This window comes from Bombina bombina, chromosome 1 (assembly GCF_027579735.1).
Source record: "Bombina bombina isolate aBomBom1 chromosome 1, aBomBom1.pri, whole genome shotgun sequence".
Taxonomy (NCBI): Eukaryota; Metazoa; Chordata; class Amphibia; order Anura; family Bombinatoridae; genus Bombina; species Bombina bombina.
In genome coordinates this window covers 1,529,720,569-1,529,745,558 of record NC_069499.1, presented here as the reverse complement: position 1 = coordinate 1,529,745,558, position 24,990 = coordinate 1,529,720,569, and the positions used below count along the sequence as shown (strand labels likewise).

The window sequence follows — 24,990 nt, the reverse complement described above, 5'->3', positions numbered from 1 at the left end:
TTGAAGGGACATAGAAGTTAAAAATAAATGTAGATCATTCAGATAAGGGAATACAATTTTTAAAAACTTTACACTATATTTATCAAATGTATCTCTTTCCCTCGATATCCTTTGTTGAAACGTTGCTCTTTTCTGTGAGAGAAAACATGCAGGCCAATGAGTGAATGTTTCTTGGTCACTATATGTATAATATTGTTATGCACATTGCTGTCGAAGGGTGCTTAGAATACACGCATGAGCCTATCTAGATATGCTTTAATGGAAAGAAGCAAAGTTTCAATAAAGGACACTGTCAGAAAGAGAGCATTATAGACCTTGGGGAAAAACCCTGAAGACATTGGGAAAGTTTCATCGTATTGGAAAGTTTAATTGTATCTGTAGATGTGCCCACTAGTACCTATATATGGCTGTATGTTGTGAGAATGGAAATGTATTTTTTGTCAAGTGTTATTATATAAAACTTCCCTTTCCACCACCCGTTGTTCTGAAGAAGGGGCTAACTACCTTGAAACGTTACTACAATAAATGTGCTTAGCACAAATCCAGTGAGTGTCGCCTCCCACTGGGCGGTATGTATGTGGTTGTTTGTGATATGTATACTTTATAAGGTTGGTCACCCTGGTACATATGTGTGAGTGCCCTTTCCACTTTGCACAATATGAGGTAACATTTTATTAAAGGGACAGTCTACCATAGAATTGTTATTGTTTTAAAAGATAGATAATCCCTTTATTACCCATTCCCCAGTATTACCAACACAGTTATATTAATATACTTTTTACCTCTGTGATTACCTTGTATCTAGGAACCTTCTTCCAGCCCCCTGATCACATGACTGTGACTGTTTATTATCTATTGTCTTAAATTTAGCATTGTTTTGTGCTAGATCTTAAATAACCCCCTGTGCCTGAACACAGTGTTATCTATATGGCCCACGTGTACTTTCTGTCTCTTTGTGTTGAAAAGAGATTTAAACAGCATGTGATAAGAGGCAGCCCTCAAAGGCTTAGAAATTAGCATATGAGCTACCTATGTTTAGTTTAAACTAAGAATACAAAGAGAAAAAAGTAAATTTGATGATAAAAGTAAATTGGAAAGTTGATTAAAATTAAAAGTCTTATCTGAATAATTAAAGTTTAATTTATACTAGACTGTCCCTTTAAATATGTTTTTTCCCTTATAGTGAGTCAATCTCCTCATTATCTAACAAAAATAACTGATCACCTGCTATGGCTGATGGGCCCCTGTTTTATTGTAGCACATAACTCTAGCGTGCTGGTTGTACAAAGTAAATGAAGTTCTTCACGTGACTGTTATGTTCTTCGCATGATAGTCTTTAAATTGTTCGTGCTCACACATATAGATAAATGCCATGTGTGTAATTAGAGTATTGCCTTAAATCACTGTTTACAATGGATTTCAATAAAAAAAAAAGTTTGAGTGATGGGTTTTCATTATTTCTTTACTGTTACACCTATCCATCTCCTTCCCCTTACTTTCTCACTTTAGCTATAATACTGCACCAGGGACGCTTACTTGGGTTGAGGGGTAAGTGTAACTGAGAAACAAAGCTCTTCCTTAAGGCTTTCACTAGCCTCTTGCTGTGTAGACTCACTTCTTGTATGTTCCTTAGTGTCTACTTCTGGAAGCTCCCTAATTGCAGTAGTTTTATGTCTACTAAATGGCAATCAGTCTGCTCAGCAGTTTAGTTTACTTCCATGTGTTGCAGCTAATCTAATATCTTTTTGCTCCACTAGCCACAATGTCAGTTCATTCCCTGTGTACCTTTTCATCCTTTGCACCTGCTATTATTTCTCCAAAACTATATTCTTTGTCATGGCATTTCATTTAAATGGATGAGCCTTGTATATCTAGCATAAAAAGTATACCATTCAGTTATGCTTATCTTAGTAAGTGCTGTGGTTATTATAGATGTAAATGTACAGCAGTCTGTTAGACATTTCTCAGTGCTAATAAAGTACCTTTTCAACAAATTAATTATAAAATAAAGTCAGACACTTCCCTTTAGGCTATGTAGCTGTCAGATCCATGAATAATCAGGATTTTTCAGGGTACTGTACGTAGAATAACTATTGGAGGATTACCATGTTGAAAGAATTTTATTTATTTGGTGTCTTATATTGTTTGAAAAGATTATCCTTATTGTACACTATTATTTTTGGTTTGTTTGTTTTAAACAAGAAATTTTAATAATTTCATCCATATCTCCTATCTTGGACTTATTTTGATTGAACTACTTGAAAATGCAGTCTTTGATTTTGCTCTAAGTTATTTCTATCCTTATTGTGAAGAACACATTGTTCATCAATTATCCAAGGTCATGAAAGGGTGTTTACTGCACATGATGATCAGAGATCTAGTACTAAGTAGCTTAAATAGTTAAACTTTTCTACTTAAAATTACTTTGTTATAGTGAGAGAAAAAATGGTGGTCTAATACTTAATTTTTTATTATATGTCCTTTAAACCTTTCCTGTTGGTAAAATAAAAACACTGTAAATTTATAGATGAGTGCTAGATTAACAGAAGGCACATTCCATTATCTTCCTTCTTCAGAAACTAAGCATGCTGTTCTAGCTTAATTTCAAGCTTTGCCTTGAAATACTACTGCTGACTTTTTTCCCCTCAAAGTAGCTTTGGCTGTTAGATAACACTAGTAAATGTATCTGAGCAACCTTACACTTTTTATAATCCATTTTTTTTATTTTTTTTTAAAGCAAATAAAACAGTACCAGGCACAGGGAGTCGTCCAGGAAGTGTAATACGTGTTTATGGAGATGAAAACAGTGATAAAGTAACTCCCGGCACCTTCATACCATATTGCTCAATGGCACATGCTCAGTTATGTTTCCATGGTCATCGAGATGCTGTTAAGTTCTTTGTTGCAGTTCCAGGTAAGTGTTTTTAAAAATAAATAAATTATCTTTTAATCCTTAATTGTCCCCTTTTTCCATCTAATACGAGAAGAGTCCACGGCTTCATTTATTACTTGCGGGAAATACACCTCAGCCAAAGGCTTAAATACCTCCCCTCATCCCCCTGTCATTCTTTGCCTTTCGTCACAGGAGGATGGCAGAGAAGTGTCAGAAGATTTCAGAGTAGTCTCTTATGGAGGGTAGTACTCTTCGGAATGGGACTGGAGTTTTAAGTAGTCTTGTCAGCCTCCCAGTGAGTGCAATGACGAATGTTAGGGTCTGGAGATGCAGGGAGAGTCTTTCTGCGAAACCATCCAGACTCGTATTAACAGCTCCTAAAGCAATCAGTGTTGACAAGTTTCACTGCCTGCTTTCTTCACTCAAGTCCATGTCAGGAGCGATGCTATACACTGTCAAACTTGAGAGGCCGTGTTCCTGTTCCACGGCGTTGATTCTGGTAAGATTTTCATTTTTATATCTGTAATGATAATGCAAGAAGACCGGGTCACTGTGTGACTCCTTTATCTGTATAGAATCAAGGGTTAATATCTCCGGAAGGTGATTATTGAACAGGGGGGGATGTATTCATGATGCTTTATTGTGTTTTTTGCTGTGACATGTGTGAGATGTGGCTCTGGCAATGTGGAACAGTCAGGTTTTTCATTCCTTGATTACTGTGCAGCCTGTTTAGTTGGCGTGCTTTTTCTTGGCTGCAGGGGCGGTCCTGCACGGTACTCCATTTGACCGGGTGTGGCTTCTTTCTCTTCCTTTTCCTGACCATCGGTTGCAGGAGACAAAAGGGGTTCTCTGTGGGCCTGGTTCATAGGAGGTGGTGAGTGCCCCGGCCATTGGGAGTATAAAGGTGCCGTTTAATCTTTTCTATAGTCCTTATTAAAGGCGCAAGCTATGGAGGACTCTGATATTTTAGAGGGTACTCCCTGTTTACCTAAATCTAATGCCTGTGTTTATTGTGAGGAGGCTTCGGTTTACCCGCCTGCTCAACTATGTTCCACATGCCTTGATAAAATAGTGATATCTAAGAGAAACAAGATGTTTAGTACCACTGAGCCATCCACCTCTGAGGGCTCTCCGTCCCGTGAGGTGCATTCCCTACACTCCTCTCCGATTACACATGCAGCTCCCCAGTGCACTTCTAATCCTCCTGCGGGAGGGGTCATGCTGCTGCCCGATTTGGCTGAACAGTTACAAACGGCGGTATCTGCAGTCATTAGTGCTTTACCTCGGCAGGGCAAGCGCAAGGGAAAGGTTAAACAGTGCTATCCTTCCCAGAGGTCATCTACTCCGTTGGATGTATCTGAGACTAGATTATCCGCTGATGCTGAGGATTCCGATACTTCAGAGGTCTCGTTCTCTGAGTCGGAATCTGCGGCCTCTAAAGGTGTTAGCATCTCTAGAGGTTCCGGAACCGGTTACCGGAGGAACCTTCTATTCCTAAGCTTGAAAAAGTTTATGAGGACAGGGTAGTGCCCCAGACTTTCCCGGTTCCCGTAAAGGTGGCGAATATTATTAAGAACGAGTGAGAAAGACTTGGCTTGTCTTTCTCCCCTTCTTCTTCGTTTAAAAAACCTTTCCCGGTTCCAGATTCTCAGCTAGAATTGTGGGGGTCTGTCCCTAAAGTGGATGGAGCTATCTCCACGCTCACTAAACACACCACTATCCAGCTTGAGGATAGTTCATCGTTTAAGGAACCCATGTATAAGAAATTAGAGACCCTGTTAAGAAAAATGTTTCAGCACACGGGGTTCGTTTTTCAACCTGCAGGAGCCTCTACCTTTTGGTGCGACTGTCAGAAATGATCGAGGTGGAGACTCTCCTAGATAAGATACATGAAAGAATTAACCCTTTCGTGACAGGGTTAAAGTGTCTACATCGAAACACCTGTTCCGATGTAGACAAATTGAAACTACGAGATTTCAATTATTGGATCGCATCTGGGGGGCATCCCTACAACCCTAGGAACGCCCTCCAGACCGCGATCAAGTCCTTGAAGCACAGAAGGCATCAGGACAGCCGTTTGTTATGACGTTCTATTCCGTCATAACGGCTTTAAAGCCCAGTGTAAATATGACGGAATAGAATGGCATAACGGCGTTAAAAGGTTAATGCCCTAAAGGTTGCTAATTCGTTTATTTGTAATGCTAATCTGCAGATTATTCGCTTGAATGCCAAGACATCAGGCTTTTCTGTGCTGGCCCGGAGGGCCCCTGTGGTTGAAGTCATGGTTTGCTGACATGACGTCTAAATCTAGATTGCTTTCCCTTCCGTTTAAAGGAAAGATTCTTTTTGGTCCGGGCTTGGACTCGATTATATCCACGGTCACGAGGGGGCAAGGGTGCCTTTCTACCACAGGATAAAAAGAACAAACCTAAGGGTCCTAGGGGCAGATTCCTCTTGTCAAATATCTCATCAAATCCGGAGAATCGGATTGCTTTTCTAGAGTGTGTGAGGGATCTCTCCTCTCTAGGAGTAATTGTACCGGTACCTCTAGCAGAAAGGGGTCTAGGGTACTATTCAAACCTTTTCGTGGTACCAAAGAAGGAGGGCACGTTTCGCCCGATTCTAGACCTAAAGTGCTTAAACAAGTTTCTGTCGGTTCCATCGTTCAAAATGGAGACGATTAGGTCTATACTGCCCCTATTTCAAGAGGGTCAATTTATGACTATGATAGACTTGAGGGACGCCTACCTTCACATGCCAATACACAAGGATCACTTCAGATTCTTAAGGTTTGCCTTTCTGGATCAGCACTTCCAATTTGCAGTTCTTCCCTTCGGACTGGCTACTGCTCCAAGAATCTTCTTGAAGGTTCTGGGAGCTCTACTCGCGGTGGCGAGATCCAGAGGGATAGCAGTGGCTCCTTATCTGGACGACATTCTGGTTCAGGCTCCTTCCTGCCAGCTGGCAGAGGACCACTCGAGTGCTCTACTACTTCTTCTGCAATCTCTTGGATGAATGGTAAACTCAGGAAAGAGTTATCTGGTCCCCAGTAATAGAGTGGAGTTCCTGGGCACGATAATAGACTCCATTGCCATGAAAAAATTTCTATCAGACAAGCAACATTGCAAGATTATCTCCAGCTGTCTTGCCCTCCAATCCTCCTCAAGGCCATCAGTGGCCCGGTGCATAGAGGTGATTGGGCTCATAGTATCCACTATAGAAGTTATTCAATTTGCCAGATTCCATCTCCAGCCTCTTCAGCTGTGCATGCAGAGGCAGTGGAACGGTGATCATTCAGACTTGTCCCAACTGATCTCTCTGGACAACGGGTCGAGGGAGTCTCTCTTTTGGTGGCTCCGTCCAGACCAGCTGTCCCAGGGAACATCCTTCCTCAGACCATCTTCGGAGATTGTGACTACGGACGCGAGTCTCTCAGGTTGGGGAGTGGTTTGGGGTGTCAGGTAGGCAGGTGGAATCGGAAGGAGTCTCTTCTCCTGATCAACATCCTGGAACTTCAGGCGATCTTGAATGCCCTGGAGGCTTGGCCTCTCCTGGGTCCGTCCAAGTTAATCATATTCCAGTCGGACAACATTACCTTGGTGGCCTATATCAACCACTAGGGGGGGAACGAGAGGCTCCCTCACCATGAGGGAAGTATCTCGTATTCTGGAGTGGGCGGAAGCCCACGAATGTTTGCTATGAGCAATCCACATCCCGGGTGTGGACAACTGGGAAGCGGACTTTCTCAGCAGACAATCCTTTCATCTGGGGTATGGTCTCTTCACCCCAAAGTGTTTGCGGAGATTTGCAACAGTTGGGGGACTCCGGAGATAGATCTCATGGTGTCCAGACTCAACTTCAAGCTACCCAGATACGGGTTGTGGTCCAGGGACCCCCAGGTAGAGCTGGTAGATGCCTTAGCAGTGCCTTGGGCATTCAACCTACTGTACATATTTCCACCGTTACCTCTTCTATCTTGTGTAGTGGCACGCATCAAACAGGAGCAAGCGTCAACTATTCCGATTGCTCCTTCGTGGCCACGAAGGACGTGGTTTGCAGATCTAGTGGGGATGTCATCCTCCCCTCCATAGAGGTTGCCCTGTCGCAGGGATCTGCTGGTACAGGGCCCCTTTGTGCATCAGAATCTAGATTCTCTGAGGCTGACTGCATGGAGATTGAACGCTTGGTCTTAGCCAGAAGGGGTTTTTATGAGAGGGTGATTGATACTCTCATTCAAGCAAGAAAGCCGGTCACCTGTCGCATCTATCATAAGGTGTGGAGGACCTACTTACTCTGGTGTGAATCTCGTAGATATTCCTGGCATAAGGTCAGGGTATCCAGAATTCTTTCCTTCCTCCAGGACAGTCTGGAGAAGGGACTTGCCGCCAGTTCCTTAAGGGGACAGATTTCGTCTCTATCTGTGCTGTTACACAAGAAGCTCTCTGATATTCAGTCTTTTGTTCAGGCTCTGTCCAGGATCAGGCCTGTGTTTCCTTGGAGTTTGAATTTGGTTCTGAGGGTTTTGCAGGGGCCTCCGTTCGAGCCTATGCATTCTCTTGACATTAAGACTCTGTCTTGGAAGGTTCTTTTTCTACTGGCCATTGCTTCGGCATGCAGAGTGTCTGAATTAGCAGCCTTGCAATGTGAGCCTCCTTACCTAGTTTTCCATGCTAATAAGGCTGTCCTTTGCACTGGACTGGGATTTCTCCCTAAGGTGGTGTCTGATCGCAATATTAATTAGGAGTTTGTGTTTCCTTCCTTGTGTCCTAAACCACCTTCTTTGAAGGAACGGTTACTTCTTACTTAGATGTGGTTCCAGCTTTGAAATTCTATCTTTAGGCTACGAAGGATTTCAGACAAACTTCAGCCTTGTTTGTCGTCTTTCAGGGAAGTGCAAAGGGCAGAAGGCTTCTTCCACTTCCCTATCTTTTTCGCTGAGGAGCATGATTCGCTTGGCTTATGAGACAGCGGTACATAAGCCTCCTCAGTGAATTACGGCTCACTCAACTAGAGCTGTGGCTTCTTCTTGGGCCTTTAAGAATGAGGCCTCTATGGAGCAGATTTGTATGGCAGCTACCTGGTCCTCCTTACATACTTTTACAAGGTTTTACAAATTTGACGTTTTTGCTTCGGCTGAAGCAGCTTTGGGGAGAGAGATTTTACAGGCTGTGGTGCCCTCAGAATAGGGTCCGCCTCCTTTTTACCTTCCCCTTTTTCATTCAGTGTCCTCTAGAGCTTGGGTATTTGTTTCCCACAAGTAATGAATGAAGCTGTGGACTCTCCTCGTATTAGATGGAAACCATAAATTATGCTTACCTGATAATTTAATTTCCATCGTTACAAGGAGAGTCCACGGCTCCTGCCCAGTTCTCCATTTGGCGGACCTAAATTAACTTTGTTTTTTCTTCTGACACCTTTTATACCCTAATATTTATCCTACTGTTCCTTGTTCCCTCAGCAGAATGACTGGGGGATGAGGGGAGTGGGGGAGGTATTTAAGCCTTTGGCTGGGGTGTCTTTGCCTCCTCCTGGTGGCCAGGTTCTATATTTCCCACAAGTAATGAATGAAGCCGTGGACTCTCCTCGTAACGGAAATGAAATTAGCAGGTAAGCATAATTTGTTATTTGGGGTTATTTCTAATATTCCACTACTTACAAAGATAACCATTACTAATTAACATTCATTTTAGGAAAACTTCAAAGATATTATTTTATTTCTTCCAGTGAATTCTCTCATAAAATGTTTTTGTTTATGCACAATCTCTTACTCCAAATTTACATCCTTATTTTATTTGTGACTGTGTCATAAAATCTGTTTACTTGGAGAAGGGATAAATATTTAATAAGTCTTCAAAACTCCCACCTCTCTTACATACCACCTGTATGAAAGAAATAAGGATATGATAGTCCAAACCCTAAGAGCCCTATAAAACCCCTCCCACCTCAGGTCTGGGAATACCCAATCTATAACACTATTATCAAGCTGCTAGATTGGCACAGACGGTTCTAGTATCCAATAAGGAGGAAAGGATAAGATGGGTTAAGATGGAAACAGATATCAATGGTCTCACTACCCCAGAATTGGTAATCTGGGGTAATCACAGGGGGACTACTAAAATACATACAACATCCCCAGTAACGGCACATATGTACACACAATGGGCTAAAGTAACGAAAACCTTGTCTTTTCTTCCTGCTAATTCCCTCCATACGCCACTAAATTGTGTAATAACAGTTATCCCACCCTCTGTATTAACTAAATGGGAGAATAAAGGCCTGTACGGGATAGTAGACATACTAGAAAAAGGGAAAATCATGCCATTTACCAAGCTAAAATAAAAAATTAACCCACTTAAATTATACTGGTACCAATATTTACAATTATTATCCAACACCTGCATATTCTTGTCAAAGTCAATAGATGGGACTTCGACACAATTAGAAAATCTTTGTAGACTAGGCAAGAGGCCAAAAAAAGCAATATCACAATTATTCAAGGGGCAAATAGAATTGATCCATCATTGTATAATAAATGGGAATTAGACTTAGAAATGGAAATAAATGGAGAGGAGTGGAACCAATTATTATATAACTCATGTAGGGGACTCTTAAGTGCTGACATGATCGAAAATTGCTACAAAACTATATCAAGATGGCACCTAACACCAGTTATTACATCACATACAGTAATCAATGGCTCCAGCCTCTGCTATAGAGGTTGTGGAGCAGTAGGCACATATAAACATATGTGGTGGGACTGTCCCCACTCTAGGGAGGTTTGGGAAGATCTATCTAGCCTTCTTAGCTCCATCTTAGAGGAACCAATACGACTGACACTACCTCAGACACTACTCCATGAATATAACAAGAAATTTAATAAACATATAAATCAATTTATCAGAATAGTTTGTACAGCAGCGAGAATATGTATCGCAAGTCATTGGAAAGTAGGATCGCCCACAAAAGAAGAGATTGTTAATAAGATCAGATACTTTTATAACATGTATGAACAAGCAGCTCACATACAGGACACAGACAACTTTTCAAAAAACATGGTTTTATTGGATAATGTACAAGACAAAAGAGTGAAGGTGGAACATTGGGTTCTAGAGTTGAGGGGGGGGGGGGAGGGGAAGCTTGTTTGACAGCGACAGAGATAAGGAAGAGGATCCGGTGGTCTGGCAGAAGAACCCTAAAGACAAAAGAAACAATAAGATAAGCATCTATCTCAATCTTATCTATTTCTTACCCACCTTTTATTCAAATTTTCTTCTTTTCTTTTTTTTCCTCTTACTCTATTTCTTTCTCACTATTTCATTTTTTCTTATTAAACTTGGAGAGGAATCTGAACACAGTGAAATTATTCTTCAGATTTTTGGTCAGGTAATATTGTGTTACAATATTTGTATAGGAGACTACGAATAACTAGTATAGAATTTGTACATGACATACCTGTGTAATTATTGATTGTGTGATCGTATTTCTCCAACATAGGTGTGTCCGGTCCACGGCGTCATCCTTACTTGTGGGATATTCTCTTCCCCAACAGGAAATGGCAAAGAGCCCAGCAAAGCTGGTCACATGATCCCTCCTAGGCTCCGCCTACCCCAGTCATTCTCTTTGCCGTTGTACAGGCAACATCTCCACGGAGATGGCTTAGAGTTTCTTAGTGTTTAACTGTAGTTTTTATTATTCAATCAAGAGTTTGTTATTTTAAAATAGTGCTGGTATGTACTATTTACTCAGAAACAGAAAAGAGATGAAGATTTCTGTTTGTATGAGGAAAATGATTTTAGCAACCGTCACTAAAATCCATGGCTGTTCCACACAGGACTGTTGAGAGCAATTAACTTCAGTTGGGGGAACAGTGAGCAGTCTCTTGCTGCTTGAGGTATGACACATTCTAACAAGACGATGTAATGCTGGAAGCTGTCATTTTCCCTATGGGATCCGGTAAGCCATGTTTATTACGATTGTAAATAAGGGCTTCAAAAAGGGCTTATTAAGACTGTAGACTTTTTCTGGGCTAAATCGATTCATTATTAACACATATTTAGCCTTGAGGAATCATTTTATCTGGGTATTTTGATATAATAATATCGGCAGGCACTGTTTTAGACACCTTATTCTTTAGGGGCTTTCCCAAAGCATAGGCAGAGCCTCATTTTCGCGCCGGTGTTGCGCACTTGTTTTTGAGAGGCATGGCATGCAGTCGCATGTGAGAGGAGCTCTGATACTTAGAAAAGACTTTCTGAAGGCGTCATTTGGTATCGTATTCCCCTTGGGGCTTGGTTGGGTCTCAGCAAGGTCTCAGCAAAGCAGATACCAGGGACTGTAAAGGGGTTAAAGTTCAAAACGGCTCCGGTTCCGTTATTTTAAGGGTTAAAGCTTCCAAATTTGGTGTGCAATACTTTTAAGGCTTTAAGACACTGTGGTGAAAATTTGGTGAATTTTGAACAATTCCTTCATGTTTTTTCGCAATTGCAGTAATAAAGTGTGTTCAGTTTAAAATTTAAAGTGACAGTAACGGTTTTATTTTAAAACGTTTTTTGTACTTTGTTATCAAGTTTATGCCTGTTTAACATGTCTGAACTACCAGATAGACTGTGTTCTGAATGTGGGGAAGCCAGAATTCCTATTCATTTAAATAAATGTGATTTATGTGACAATGACAATGATGCCCAAGATGATTCCTCAAGTGAGGGGAGTAAGCATGGTACTGCATCATTCCCTCCTTCGTCTACACGAGTCTTGCCCACTCAGGAGGCCCCTAGTACATCTAGCGCGCCAATACTCCTTACTATGCAACAATTAACGGCTGTAATGGATAATTCTGTCAAAAACATTTTAGCCAAAATGAACACTTATCAGCGTAAGCGCGACTGCTCTGTTTTAGATACTGAAGAGCATGACGACGCTGATAATAATATTTCTGAAGGGCCCCTAACCCAGTCTGATGGGGCCAGGGAGGTTTTGTCTGAGGGAGAAATTACTGATTCAGGGAACATTTCTCAACAAGCTGAACCTGATGTGATTGCATTTAAATTTAAGTTGGAACATCTCCGCATTCTGCTTAAGGAGGTATTATCCACTCTGGATGATTGTGACAAGTTGGTCATCCCAGAGAAACTATGTAAAATGGACAAGTTCCTAGAGGTGCCGGGGCTCCCAGAAGCTTTTCCTATACCCAAGCGGGTGGCGGACATTGTTAATAAAGAATGGGAAAGGCCCGGTATTCCTTTCGTCCCTCCCCCCATATTTAAAAAATTGTTTCCTATGGTCGACCCCAGAAAGGACTTATGGCAGACAGTCCCCAAGGTCGAGGGAGCGGTTTCCACTTTAAACAAACGCACCACTATACCCATAGAGGATAGTTGTGCTTTCAAAGATCCTATGGATAAAAAATTAGAAGGTTTGCTTAAAAAGATGTTTGTTCAGCAGGGTTACCTTCTACAACCAATTTCATGCATTGTCCCTGTCGCTACAGCCGCATGTTTCTGGTTCGATGAGCTGATAAAGGCGGTCGATAGTGATTCTCCTCCTTATGAGGAGATGATGGACAGAATCAATGCTCTCAAATTGGCTAATTCTTTCACCCTAGACGCCACCTTGCAATTGGCTAGGTTAGCGGCTAAGAATTCTGGGTTTGCTATTGTGGCGCGCAGAGCGCTTTGGTTGAAATCTTGGTCGGCTGATGCGTCTTCCAAGAACAAGCTACTTAACATTCCTTTCAAGGGGAAAACGCTGTTTGGCCCTGACTTGAAAGAGATTATCTCTGATATCACTGGGGGTAAGGGCCACGCCCTTCCTCAGGATCGGCCTTTCAAGGCAAAAAATAAACCTAATTTTCGTCCCTTTCGTAGAAACGGACCAGCCCAAAGTGCTACGTCCTCTAAGCAAGAGGGTAATACTTCTCAAGCCAAGCCAGCTTGGAGACCAATGCAAGGCTGGAACAAGGGTAAGCAGGCCAAGAAACCTGCCACTGCTACCAAGACAGCATGAAATGTTGGCCCCCGATCCGGGACCGGATCTGGTGGGGGGCAGACTCTCTCTCTTCGCTCAGGCTTGGGCAAGAGATGTTCTGGATCCTTGGGCGCTAGAAATAGTCTCCCAAGGTTATCTTCTGGAATTCAAGGGACTTCCCCCAAGGGGGAGGTTCCACAGGTCTCAGTTGTCTTCAGACCACATAAAAAGACAGGCATTCTTACATTGTGTAGAAGACCTGTTAAAAATGGGAGTGATTCATCCTGTTCCATTAAGAGAACAAGGGATGGGGTTCTACTCCAATCTGTTCATAGTTCCCAAAAAAGAGGGAACGTTCAGACCAATCTTAGATCTCAAGATCTTAAACAAGTTTCTCAAGGTTCCATCGTTCAAGATGGAAACCATTCGAACTATTCTTCCTTCCATCCAGGAAGGTCAATTCATGACCACGGTGGATTTAAAGGATGCGTATCTACATATTCCTATCCACAAGGAACATCATCGGTTCCTGAGGTTCGCATTCCTGGACAAACATTACCAGTTCGTGGCGCTTCCTTTCGGATTAGCCACTGCTCCAAGGATTTTCACAAAGGTACTAGGGTCCCTTCTAGCTGTGCTAAGACCAAGGGGCATTGCTGTAGTACCTTACTTGGACGACATTCTGATTCAAGCGTCGTCCCTTCCTCAAGCAAAGGCTCACACGGACATTGTCCTGGCCTTTCTCAGATCTCACGGATGGAAAGTGAACGTGGAAAAGAGTTCTCTATCTCCGTCAACAAGGGTTCCCTTCTTGGGAACAATAATAGACTCCTTAGAAATGAGGATTTTTCTGACAGAGGCCAGAAAAACAAAACTTCTAGACTCTTGTCGGATACTTCATTCCGTTCCTCTTCCTTCCATAGCTCAGTGCATGGAAGTGATCGGGTTGATGGTAGCGGCAATGGACATAGTTCCTTTTGCGCGCATTCATCTAAGACCATTACAACTGTGCATGCTCAGTCAGTGGAATGGGGACTATACAGACTTGTCTCCGAAGATACAAGTAAATCAGAGGACCAGAGACTCACTCCGTTGGTGGCTGTCCCTGGACAACCTGTCACGAGGGATGACATTCCGCAGACCAGAGTGGGTCATTGTCACGACCGACGCCAGTCTGATGGGCTGGGGCGCGGTCTGGGGATCCCTGAAAGCTCAGGGTCTTTGGTCTCGGGAAGAATCTCTGTTACCGATAAATATTCTGGAACTGAGAGCGATATTCAATGCTCTCAAGGCTTGGCCTCAGCTAGCGAGGGCCAAGTTCATACGGTTTCAATCAGACAACATGACAACTGTTGCGTACATCAACCATCAGGGGGGAACAAGGAGTTCCCTGGCGATGGAAGAAGTGAGCAAAATCATTCTATGGGCGGAGTCTCACTCCTGCCACCTGTCTGCTATCCACATCCCAGGAGTGGAAAATTGGGAAGCGGATTTTCTGAGTCGTCAGACATTGCATCCGGGGGAGTGGGAACTCCATCCGGAAATCTTTGCCCAAGTCACTCAGCTGTGGGGCATTCCAGACATGGATCTGATGGCCTCTCGTCAGAACTTCAAAGTTCCTTGCTACGGGTCCAGATCCAGGGATCCCAAGGCGGCTCTAGTGGATGCACTAGTAGCACCTTGGACCTTCAAACTAGCTTATGTGTTCCCGCCGTTTCCTCTCATCCCCAGGCTGGTAGCCAGGATCAATCAGGAGAGGGCGTCGGTGATCTTGATAGCTCCTGCATGGCCACGCAGGACTTGGTATGCGGATCTGGTGAATATGTCATCGGCTCCACCTTGGAAGCTACCTTTGAGACGAGACCTTCTTGTTCAGGGTCCGTTCGAACATCCGAATCTGGTTTCACTCCAGCTGACTGCTTGGAGATTGAACGCTTGATCTTATCGAAGCGAGGGTTCTCAGATTCTGTTATCGATACTCTTGTTCAGGCCAGAAAGCCTGTAACTAGAAAGATTTTCCACAAAATTTGGAAAAAATATATCTGTTGGTGTGAATCTAAAGGATTCCCTTGGGACAAGGTTAAGATTCCTAGGATTCTATCCTTCCTTCAAGAAGGATTGGAAAAAGGATTATCTGCAAGTTCCCTGAAGGGACAGATTTCTGCCTTGTCTGTTACTTCACAAAAAGCTGGCCGCTGTGCCAGATGTTCAAGCCTTTGTTCAGGCTCTGGTTAGAATTAAGCCTGTTTACAAACCTTTGACTCCTCCTTGGAGTCTCAATTTAGTTCTTTCAGTTCTTCAGGGGGTTCCGTTTGAACCCTTGCATTCCGTTGATATTAAGTTATTATCTTGGAAAGTTTTGTTTCTTCTGTTATGTGTGATCAGTCCACGGGTCATCATTACTTCTGGGATATTATCTGCTCCCCTACAGGAAGTGCAAGAGGATTCACCCAGCAGAGCTGCTATATAGCTCCTCCCCTCTACGTCACCTCCAGTCATTCTCTTGCACCCAAAGACTAGATAGGAGGTGTGAGAGGACTATGGTGATTATACTTAGTTTTTATAACTTCAATCAAAAGTTTGTTATTTTACAATAGCACCGGAGCGTGTTATTACTTCTCTGGCAGAGTTTGAAGAAGAATCTACCAGAGTTTTTCTTATGATTTTAACCGGAGTAGTTAAGATCATATTGCTGTTTCTCGGCCATCTGAGGGAGGTAAAAGCTTCAGATCAGGGGACAGCGGGCAGTTGAATCTGCATTGAGGTATGTAGCAGTTTTTATTTTCTGAATGGAATTGATGAGAAAATCCTGCTATACCGTTATAATGACATGTATGTATACTCTACACTTCAGTATTCTGGGGATGGTATTTCACCGGAATTACTCTGTAAAAGTACATTAAACCTTTTAATAGGTATTTATTTCATGTTAAACGTTTTTGCTGGAATGTAGAATCGTTTGCATTTCTGAGGTACTGAGTGAATAAATATTTGGGCATTATTTTTCCACTTGGCAGTTTGCTTGTTTTGATTATGACAGTTTCGTTTCTCTCTCACTGCTGTGTGTGAGGGGGAGGGGCCGTTTTTTGGCGCTCTTTGCTACGCATCAAAAAATTTCCAGTCAGTTACACTTATATTTTCTGCATGATCCGGTTCATCTCTGACAGAACTCAGGGGTCTTCAAACTTCTTTGAAGGGAAGTAGATTCTCTCAGCAGAGCTGTGAGATTTATATAGTGACTGTGATTTAAAACGTTGCTCTGTAATTTTTATGTTTAAAAATTTAATTAGTGTTATTTTACTAATGGGAACAAACCCTTGCTAAAAAGTTGTGTTGTTTGTTAAGAGTGATGCTATAACTGTTTTTCAGTTCATTATTTCAACTGTCATTTAATCGTTTAGTGCTTCTGAGGCACAGTACGTTTTTATTAAATAAAATTGTAACCGAGTTGCATGTTTATTGCTAGTGTGTTAAACATGTCTGATTCAGAGGAAGATACCTGTGTCATTTGTTCCAATGCCAAGGTGGAGCCCAATAGAAATTTATGTACTAACTGTATTGATGCTACCTTAAATAAAAGCCAATCTGTACAAATTGAACAAATTTCACCAAACAGCGAGGGGAGAGTTATGCCGACTAACTCGCCTCACGTGTCAGTACCTGCATCTCCCGCCCGGGAGGTGCGTGATATTATGGCGCCTAGTACATCTGGGCAGCCTTTACAGATAACATTACAAGATATGGCTACTGTTATGACTGAAGTTTTGGCTAAATTACCAGAACTAAGAGGCAAGCGTGATCACTCTGGGGTGAGAACAGAGTGCGCTGATAATTCTAGGGCCATGTCTGATACTGCGTCACAGCTTGCAGAGCATGAGGACGGAGAGCTTCATTCTGTAGGTGACGGTTCTGATCCAAACAGATTGGATTCAGATATTTCAAATTTTAAATTTAAATTGGAAAACCTCCGTGTATTACTAGGGGAGGTCTTAGCAGCTCTCAACGATTGTAACGCTGTTGCAATACCAGAGAAAATGTGTAGGTTGGATAAATACTTTGCGGTACCGGCGAGTACTGACGTTTTTCCTATACCTAAGAGATTAACTGAAATTGTTACTAAGGAGTGGGATAGACCCGGTGTGCCGTTCTCACCCCCTCCAATATTTAGAAAGATGTTTCCAATAGACGCCACCACACGGGACTTATGGCAAGCGGTCCCTAAGGTGGAGGGAGCAGTTTCTACTTTAGCTAAGCGTACCACTATCCCGGTGGAGGATAGCTGTGCTTTTTCAGATCCTATGGATAAAAAATTAGAGGGTTACCTTAAGAAAATGTTTGTTCAACAAGGTTTTATATTACAACCCCTTGCATGCATCGCGCCGATTACGGCTGCGGCAGCATTTTGGATTGAGTCTCTAGAAGAGAACCTTAGTTCAGCTATGCTGGACGACATTACGGACAGGCTTAGAGTCCTTAAACTAGCTAATTCATTCATTTCGGAGGCCGTAGTACATTTAACCAAACTTACGGCTAAGAATTCAGGATTCGCCATTCAGGCACGCAGGGCGCTGTGGCTAAAATCCTGGTCGGCTGATGTAACTTCTAAGTCCAAATTACTTAATATACCTTTCAAGGGGCAAACTTTATTTGGGCCCGGTTTGAAAGAAATTATTGCTGACATTACAGGAGGTAAGGGCCACGCTCTACCTCAAGACAAAGCCAAAGCTAAGGCTAGACAGTCTAATTTTCGTCCCTTTCGGAATTTCAAAGCAGGAGCAGCGCCAACCTCCACTGCACCAAAACAGGGAGGAGCTGTTGCTCGTTACAGACAAGGCTGGAAGCCTAACCAGTCCTGGAACAAGGGCAAGCAGGCCAGTAAACCTGCTGCTGCCTCAAAGACAGCATGAACCGAGGGCCCCCGATCCGGGACCGGATCTAGTGGGGGGCAGACTCTCTCTCTTCGCCCAGGCTTGGGCAAGAGATGTCCAGGATCCCTGGGCGCTAGAGATCATATCTCAGGGATACCTTCTAGACTTCAAATTCTCTCCCCCAAGAGGGAGATTTCATCTGTCAAGGTTGTCAACAAACCAAATAAAGAAGGACGCGTTTCTACGCTGTGTACAAGATCTATTATTAATGGGAGTGATCCATCCGGTTCCGCGGTCGGAACAAGGACAAGGGTTTTACTCAAACCTGTTTGTGGTTCCCAAAAAAGAGGGAACTTTCAGGCCAATCTTGGATTTAAAGATCCTAAACAAATTCCTAAGAGTTCCATCGTTCAAAATGGAAACTATTCGGACAATCTTACCCATGATCCAAGAGGGTCAGTACATGACCACAGTGGATTTAAAGGATGCTTATCTTCACATACCGATTCACAAAGATCATTACCGGTATCTAAGGTTTGCCTTCTTAAACAGGCATTACCAGTTTGTAGCCCTTCCATTCGGATTGGCTACGGCTCCAAGAATCTTTACAAAGGTTCTGGGTGCCCTTCTGGCGGTTCTAAGACCGCGAGGAATTTCGGTAGCTCCGTACCTAGACGACATTCTGATACAAGCTTCAAGCTTTCAAACTGCCAAGTCTCATACAGAGTTAGTTCTGGCATTTCTAAGGTCGCATGGATGGAAGGTGAATGAAAAGAAGAGTTCTCTCTTTCCCCTCACAAGAGTGCCATTCTTGGGGACTCTTATAGATTCTGTAGAAATGAGGATTTATCTGACAGAAGACAGATTAACAAAGCTTCTAAATGCATGCCGTGATCCATTCAACTCCCGTCAGTAGCTCAATGCATGGAGGTGATCGGCTTAATGGTAGCAGCAATGGACATAGTTCCCTTTGCACGCCTACATCTCAGACCGCTGCAATTGTGTATGCTGAGTCAGTGGAATGGGGATTACTCAGATTTGTCCCCCACTCTGAATCTGGATCAAGAGACCAGAAACTCTCTTCTATGGTGGCTTTCTCGGCCACATCTGTCCAGGGGGATGCCGTTCAGCAGGCCGGACTGGACAATTGTAACAACAGACGCCAGCCTTCTAGGTTGGGGCGCTGTCTGGAATTCTCTGAAGGCTCAGGGACAATGGAGTCAGGAGGAAAGTCTCCTGCCAATAAACATTCTGGAATTGAGAGCAGTTCTCAATGCCCTTCTAGCTTGGCCCCAGTTAAAGACTCGGGGGTTCATCAGGTTTCAGTCGGACAACATCACGACTGTAGCTTACATCAACCATCAAGGAGGGACAAGAAGCTCCCTAGCAATGATAGAAGTATCAAAGATAATTCGCTGGGCAGAGTCTCACTCTTGCCACCTATCAGCAATCCACATCCCGGGAGTGGAGAACTGGGAGGCGGATTTCTTGAGTCGCCAGACTCTTCATCCGGGGGAGTGGGAACTTCATCCGGAGGTCTTTGCCCAAATACTTCAACGTTGGGGCAAACCAGAGATAGATCTCATGGCGTCTCGCCAGAACGCCAAACTTCCTCGCTACGGATCCAGATCCAGGGATCCGGGAGCGGTTCTGATAGATGCTTTGACAGCACCTTGGAACTTCAGGATGGCTTATGTGTTTCCACCCTTCCCACTGCTTCCTCGATTGATTGCCAAAATCAAACAGGAGAGAGCATCAGTGATTCTAATAGCGCCTGCATGGCCGCGCAGGACTTGGTATGCAGATCTAGTGGACATGTCATCCTGTCCGCCTTGGTCTCTACCTCTAAGACAGGACCTTCTGATTCAGGGTCCATTCAAACATCAAAGTCTAACTTCTCTGAAGCTGACTGCTTGGAAATTGAACGCTTGATTTTATCAAAACGTGGGTTTTCTGAGTCGGTTATTGATACCCTGATACAGGCTAGGAAGCCTGTTACCAGAAAGATTTACCATAAAATATGGCGTAAATACCTATACTGGTGTGAATCCAAAGATTACTCCTGGAGTAAGGTTAGGATTCCTAGAATATTGTCTTTTCTACAAGAAGGTTTAGAAAAGGGTTTATCGGCTAGCTCATTAAAGGGACAGATCTCAGCTCTGTCCATCTTGTTACACAGGCGTCTGTCAGAAAATTCAGACATCCAGGCCTTTTGTCAGGCTTTAGCTAGGATCAAGCCTGTGTTTAAAACTGTTGCTCCGCCATGGAGTTTAAACTTAGTTCTTAACGTTTTACAGGGTGTTCCGTTTGAACCCCTTCATTCCATTGATATAAAATTGTTATCTTGGAAAGTTCTATTTTTAATGGCTATTTCCTCGGCTCGAAGAGTCTCTGAGTTATCAGCCCTACATTGTGATTCTCCTTATCTGATCTTTCACTCAGACAAGGTAGTTCTGCGTACTAAACCTGGGTTCTTACCTAAGGTAGTCACTAACAGGAATATCAATCAAGAGATTGTTGTTCCATCCTTGTGTCCAAATCCTTCTTCGAAGAAGGAACGTCTTCTACACAATCTGGATGTAGTTCGTGCCCTCAAGTTCTACTTGCAGGCAACTAAAGATTTTCGCCAAACTTCTTCCCTGTTTGTCGTTTATTCTGGACAGAGGAGAGGTCAAAAAGCTTCTGCTACCTCTCTCTCTTTTTGGCTTCGTAGCATAATACGTTTAGCCTATGAGACTGCTGGACAGCAGCCTCCTGAAAGAATTACAGCTCATTCCACTAGAGCTGTGGCTTCCACTTGGGCCTTTAAGAATGAGGCCTCTGTTGAACAGATTTGCAAGGCTGCAACTTGGTCTTCGCTTCATACTTTTTCCAAATTTTACAAATTTGACACTTTTGCTTCTTCGGAGGCTATTTTTGGGAGAAAGGTTCTTCAGGCAGTGGTTCCTTCTGTATAATGAGCCTGCCTATCCCTCCCGTCATCCGTGTACTTTTGCTTTGGTATTGGTATCCCAGAAGTAATGATGACCCGTGGACTGATCACACATAACAGAAGAAAACATAATTTATGCTTACCTGATAAATTCCTTTCTTCTGTTGTGTGATCAGTCCACGGCCCGCCCTGTTTTTTAAGGCAGGTACATATTTTTTAAATTATAATTCAGTCACCACTACACCCTTGGTTTCTCCTTTCTCGTTGGTCTTTGGTCGAATGACTGGAGGTGACGTAGAGGGGAGGAGCTATATAGCAGCTCTGCTGGGTGAATCCTCTTGCACTTCCTGTAGGGAAGCAGATAATATCCCAGAAGTAATGATGACCCGTGGACTGATCACACAACAGAAGAAAGGAATTTATCAGGTAAGCATAAATTATGTTTTTTAGTTGCAATTTCTTCTGCTAGAAGAGTTTCAGAATTATCTGCTCTGCAGTCTTCTCCTCCTTATCTGGTGTTCCATGCAGATAAGGTGGTTTTACGTACTAAACCTGGTTTTCTTCCAAAAGTTGTTTCTAACAAAAACATTAACCAGGAGATTATCGTACCTTCTCTGTGTCCGAAACCAGTTTCAAAGAAGGAACGTTTGTTGCACAATTTGGATGTTGTTCGCGCTCTAAAATTCTATTTAGATGCTACAAAGGATTTTAGACAAACATCTTCCTTGTTTGTTGTTTATTCCGGTAAAAGGAGAGGTCAAAAAGCAACTTCTACCTCTCTCTCTTTTTGGATTAAAAGCATCATCAGATTGCCTTACGAGACTGCCGGACGGCAGCCTCCCGAAAGAATCACAGCTCATTCCACTAGGGCTGTGGCTTCCACATGGGCCTTCAAGAACGAGGCTTCTGTTGATCAGATATGTAGGGCAGCGACTTGGTCTTCACTGCACACTTTTACCAAATTTTACAAGTTTGATACTTTTGCTTCTTCTGAGGCTATTTTTGGGAGAAAGGTTTTGCAAGCCGTGGTGCCTTCCATTTAGGTGACCTGATTTGCTCCCTCCCTTCATCCGTGTCCTAAAGCTTTGGTATTGGTTCCCACAAGTAAGGATGACGCCGTGGACCGGACACACCTATGTTGGAGAAAACAGAATTTATGTTTACCTGATAAATTACTTTCTCCAACGGTGTGTCCGGTCCACGGCACGCCCTGGTTTTTTTAATCAGGTCTGATAATTTATTTTCTTTAACTACAGTCACCACGGTACCATATGGTTTCTCCTATGCAAATATTCCTCCTTAACGTCGGTCGAATGACTGGGGTAGGCGGAGCCTAGGAGGGATCATGTGACCAGCTTTGCTGGGCTCTTTGCCATTTCCTGTTGGGGAAGAGAATATCCCACAAGTAAGGATGACGCCGTGGACCGGACACACCGTTGGAGAAAGTAATTTATCAGGTAAACATAAATTCTGTTTTTTCCCTAATAAAAATTATTTCAACCTAAAACCCCTCTCACCTCACCTGCACCTCAGTCTTTACTTTTCCTATGCTGGAGGTAGTCAAAGAATCAAGTTGTGCATTTGAAGGGTTGTCAGTCTATATTAAGGCCTAGTTTCCTCTCAGAGTACAGTGCTTGTCAGAGGGATGTATATGGGGTATGGCGATGTATATGGGGTATGGCTTGTGGCTTCTTTTTCACCTCATGGAAATCTGTGCTTTGTTTGTTTTTTCGCTCGTCGGCCGTGGGGTCTATGCGTGTCGGTTTACCGCTTGTCTGAACTGCGCACATCTTATTTAGTTTAGTTAAACTTTTTTAGTGCCTTTTGCAGGGATCATACTTGGCTATCTCAAAAGGCATTCTCTGACTTAGTGGCTGGATCGTCATTTCATTTCCATCTAAAGGGGAGCAGAGTCCACGGCTTCATTCATTACTTATGGGAAATAAGAACCTGGCCACCAGGAGGAGGCAAAGACACCCCAGCCAAAGGCTTAAATACCTCCCCCACTCCCTTTATCCCTCAGTCATTCTTTGCCTTTCGTCACAGGAGGATGGCAGAGAGGTGTCAAAGTTTCGGAGGTCTCTTATGGAGAGTACTACTCTTTGCTATGGGACGGGATTTTAAGTAGCGCTAGCAAGCCTTTCAGTTGAGGGCCTGGGTGAAAGTTTGAGTCCGGAGATGCAGGGAGAGCTCTCCTCTGCGACACCATCCCGACTCATATTAACAGCTCCTACAGCAGTCGGCGTTGACAAGTTTCGCAGACTTTCTTCTCTCAAGTCCATGTCAGGAGCGATGCTACGACCTGTCACACTTTAAAGGGCTGTGTTCCTGTTCCACGGTGTGGATTCTGGTAAGATTGTTTCCTTTTTTATTATATGATAACACAGAAGACAGGGCCACAGTGTGGCACCTTTTATCTTTATGAGCACAGAGAAACAAGCCGCTGCAAATGCGGAAGTTCCGGCTGGGTCCGTGAGCTGAGGCAGAGGCGGAGTGTTACAGGTACTACACAGGTCACAAGGGGTGCATGCTGTTGGTTAACGGCCGGTGTAGCCGAAAAAGATTGAAAATACAAAAAGGAAACACAGCAGCACTGGTGCAAGGAAAATCCAGGGCCAAAAAAGTAAAACAAAATTTACCTTTATTAGAACGATTTACATAAGTACACAAATGAGCTTCCCTGACTAGTTTCGTGCTCACCAGAGCACTTAATCATAGGGTAAATCGTTCTAATAAAGGTAAATTTTGTTTTACTTTTTTGGCCCTGGATTTTCCTTGCACCAGTGCTGCTGTGTTTCCTTTTTGTATTTTCCACCTTTTATCTTTATAGAATCAAGGGTTAATATTCCTTGTAAGGGGATTATTGAACAGGGGGGTTTATACATGATATTCTTTATTGTGTTATTGCTGCGTTATGTGCGGGATGAGGCTCTGGCAATGTGGTGGAACTGACAGGTTCTTTTCCGCGAGTTTTTGCGCGCCCTTTTTTGGCATGTTTTCTCCTTTAGGCAGGGGCGGTCATGTTAGGGTTCTTCACTTCCAGTCTGATCTGCGACGGAGCAGACTAAGCGGTTTCTCTTGTCCGGGTCCGAGGTGGTGGCGAGTGCCCCAATTATAAAGGTGCCTGTTCTTAATTTTGCTAATTAAGATAAAAGCTACGGAGGACTCAGACGCGTTGGAGGGTACTCCCTCTTTATCTAAGTCTTTTACCTGTGTTTATTGTGAGATTTCGGTAGACTAGCCTGCGCAACTATGTTCCACATGCCTTGAAAGAGCTACGACATCTAAAAATATCAGAATGTCTAGTACTACTGAGCCGTCCACCTCTGAGGGCTCTCCGTCCCGTGAGGTGCGTTCCCTAATTGCGTCCCCTATTCCACATGCAGCGCCCCATGGTCCGACTGTTATCCCTTCGGGGGAGAATTGCTGGCTGCCAGATTTTGCAAACCAACTTCAAATGGCAGTATCTAAAATGATCCTTGCTTTACCGCCTTCTGATAAGCGCAAACGTAGAGCTTTCCAGATTGGCCCGACTCAGGATTCATCTATGTCGGAAACTCCTGCAGAGTGGTAAGACGATGATGCCCACTCCGATGCTTCGGAGGCGGTTCCTTCTGGTTCGGAGTCCGTGTCATCTAAACCTCCGGCGGCGAAGGAGCCTGACTATAGGTTTAAAATGGAGAATTTGCGCTTTTTGCTGAAGCAAGTGCTTGCTACTCTGGAGGTTCCGGAGCCGAAGCTTCCGGAAGAACCTTCCATTCCTAAGCTGGACAGGGTGTATGAGGGCAGGGTGGTGCCCCAGACCTTCCCGGTTCCTGTAAAGATGGCAAATATTATAAAAGAATGAATGGGAGCGATTAGGTTCATCCTTTTCTCCTAATTTTAAAAAGCTTTTCCCCGTTCCGGAGGCCCAGCTTGAGCTTTGGGGAACCATTCCCAAGGTGGATGGGGCTAGCTCAACTCTCGCTAAGCGTACGACTATTCCTCTAGAGGATAGCTTGTCGTTCAAGGAGCCCATGAATAAAAAGTTGGAAAACATGTTAAGGAAAATGTTTCAACACACAGGGTTTGTTTTTCAACCGGCAGCGGCCGTTGCCGGAGCTGCGTCATATTGGTGTGATTCTCTGTGCAAGATAATTAAGGGCGAGCCCTCTTTCGAAGAAGTTCAGGAAAGGATTAAGGCACTGAAGGTTGACAATTCTTTCATTTGAGACGCCAATATGCAGATTATTCGCCTGAACGCTAAGGTGTCAGGTTTTTCCGTTTTAGCACGCAGGGCGCTGTGGCTAAAATCTTGGTCAGCAGACATTACTTCTAAGCTGAGGTTACTGTCC

The 24,990-nt window shown here is 43.5% G+C and overlaps 1 protein-coding gene across 4 annotated transcripts in view; it reads left to right on the top strand.

The window, feature by feature from the left end:
• Positions 1-24,990, top strand: part of SPAG9 (sperm associated antigen 9) — an 828,940-nt gene that overhangs the window by 784,132 nt on the left and 19,818 nt on the right. For 2 of the 4 annotated variants that reach the window (XM_053708414.1, XM_053708433.1), the window contains 2 exons: positions 1,510-1,548; positions 2,738-2,914. In XM_053708414.1, coding sequence (XP_053564389.1) covers positions 1,510-1,548; positions 2,738-2,914 — 216 coding nt within the window. The remainder of the gene's footprint in view (positions 1-1,509; positions 1,549-2,737; positions 2,915-24,990) is intronic. The other 2 variants (XM_053708441.1, XM_053708423.1) reach the window with 1 other exon arrangement.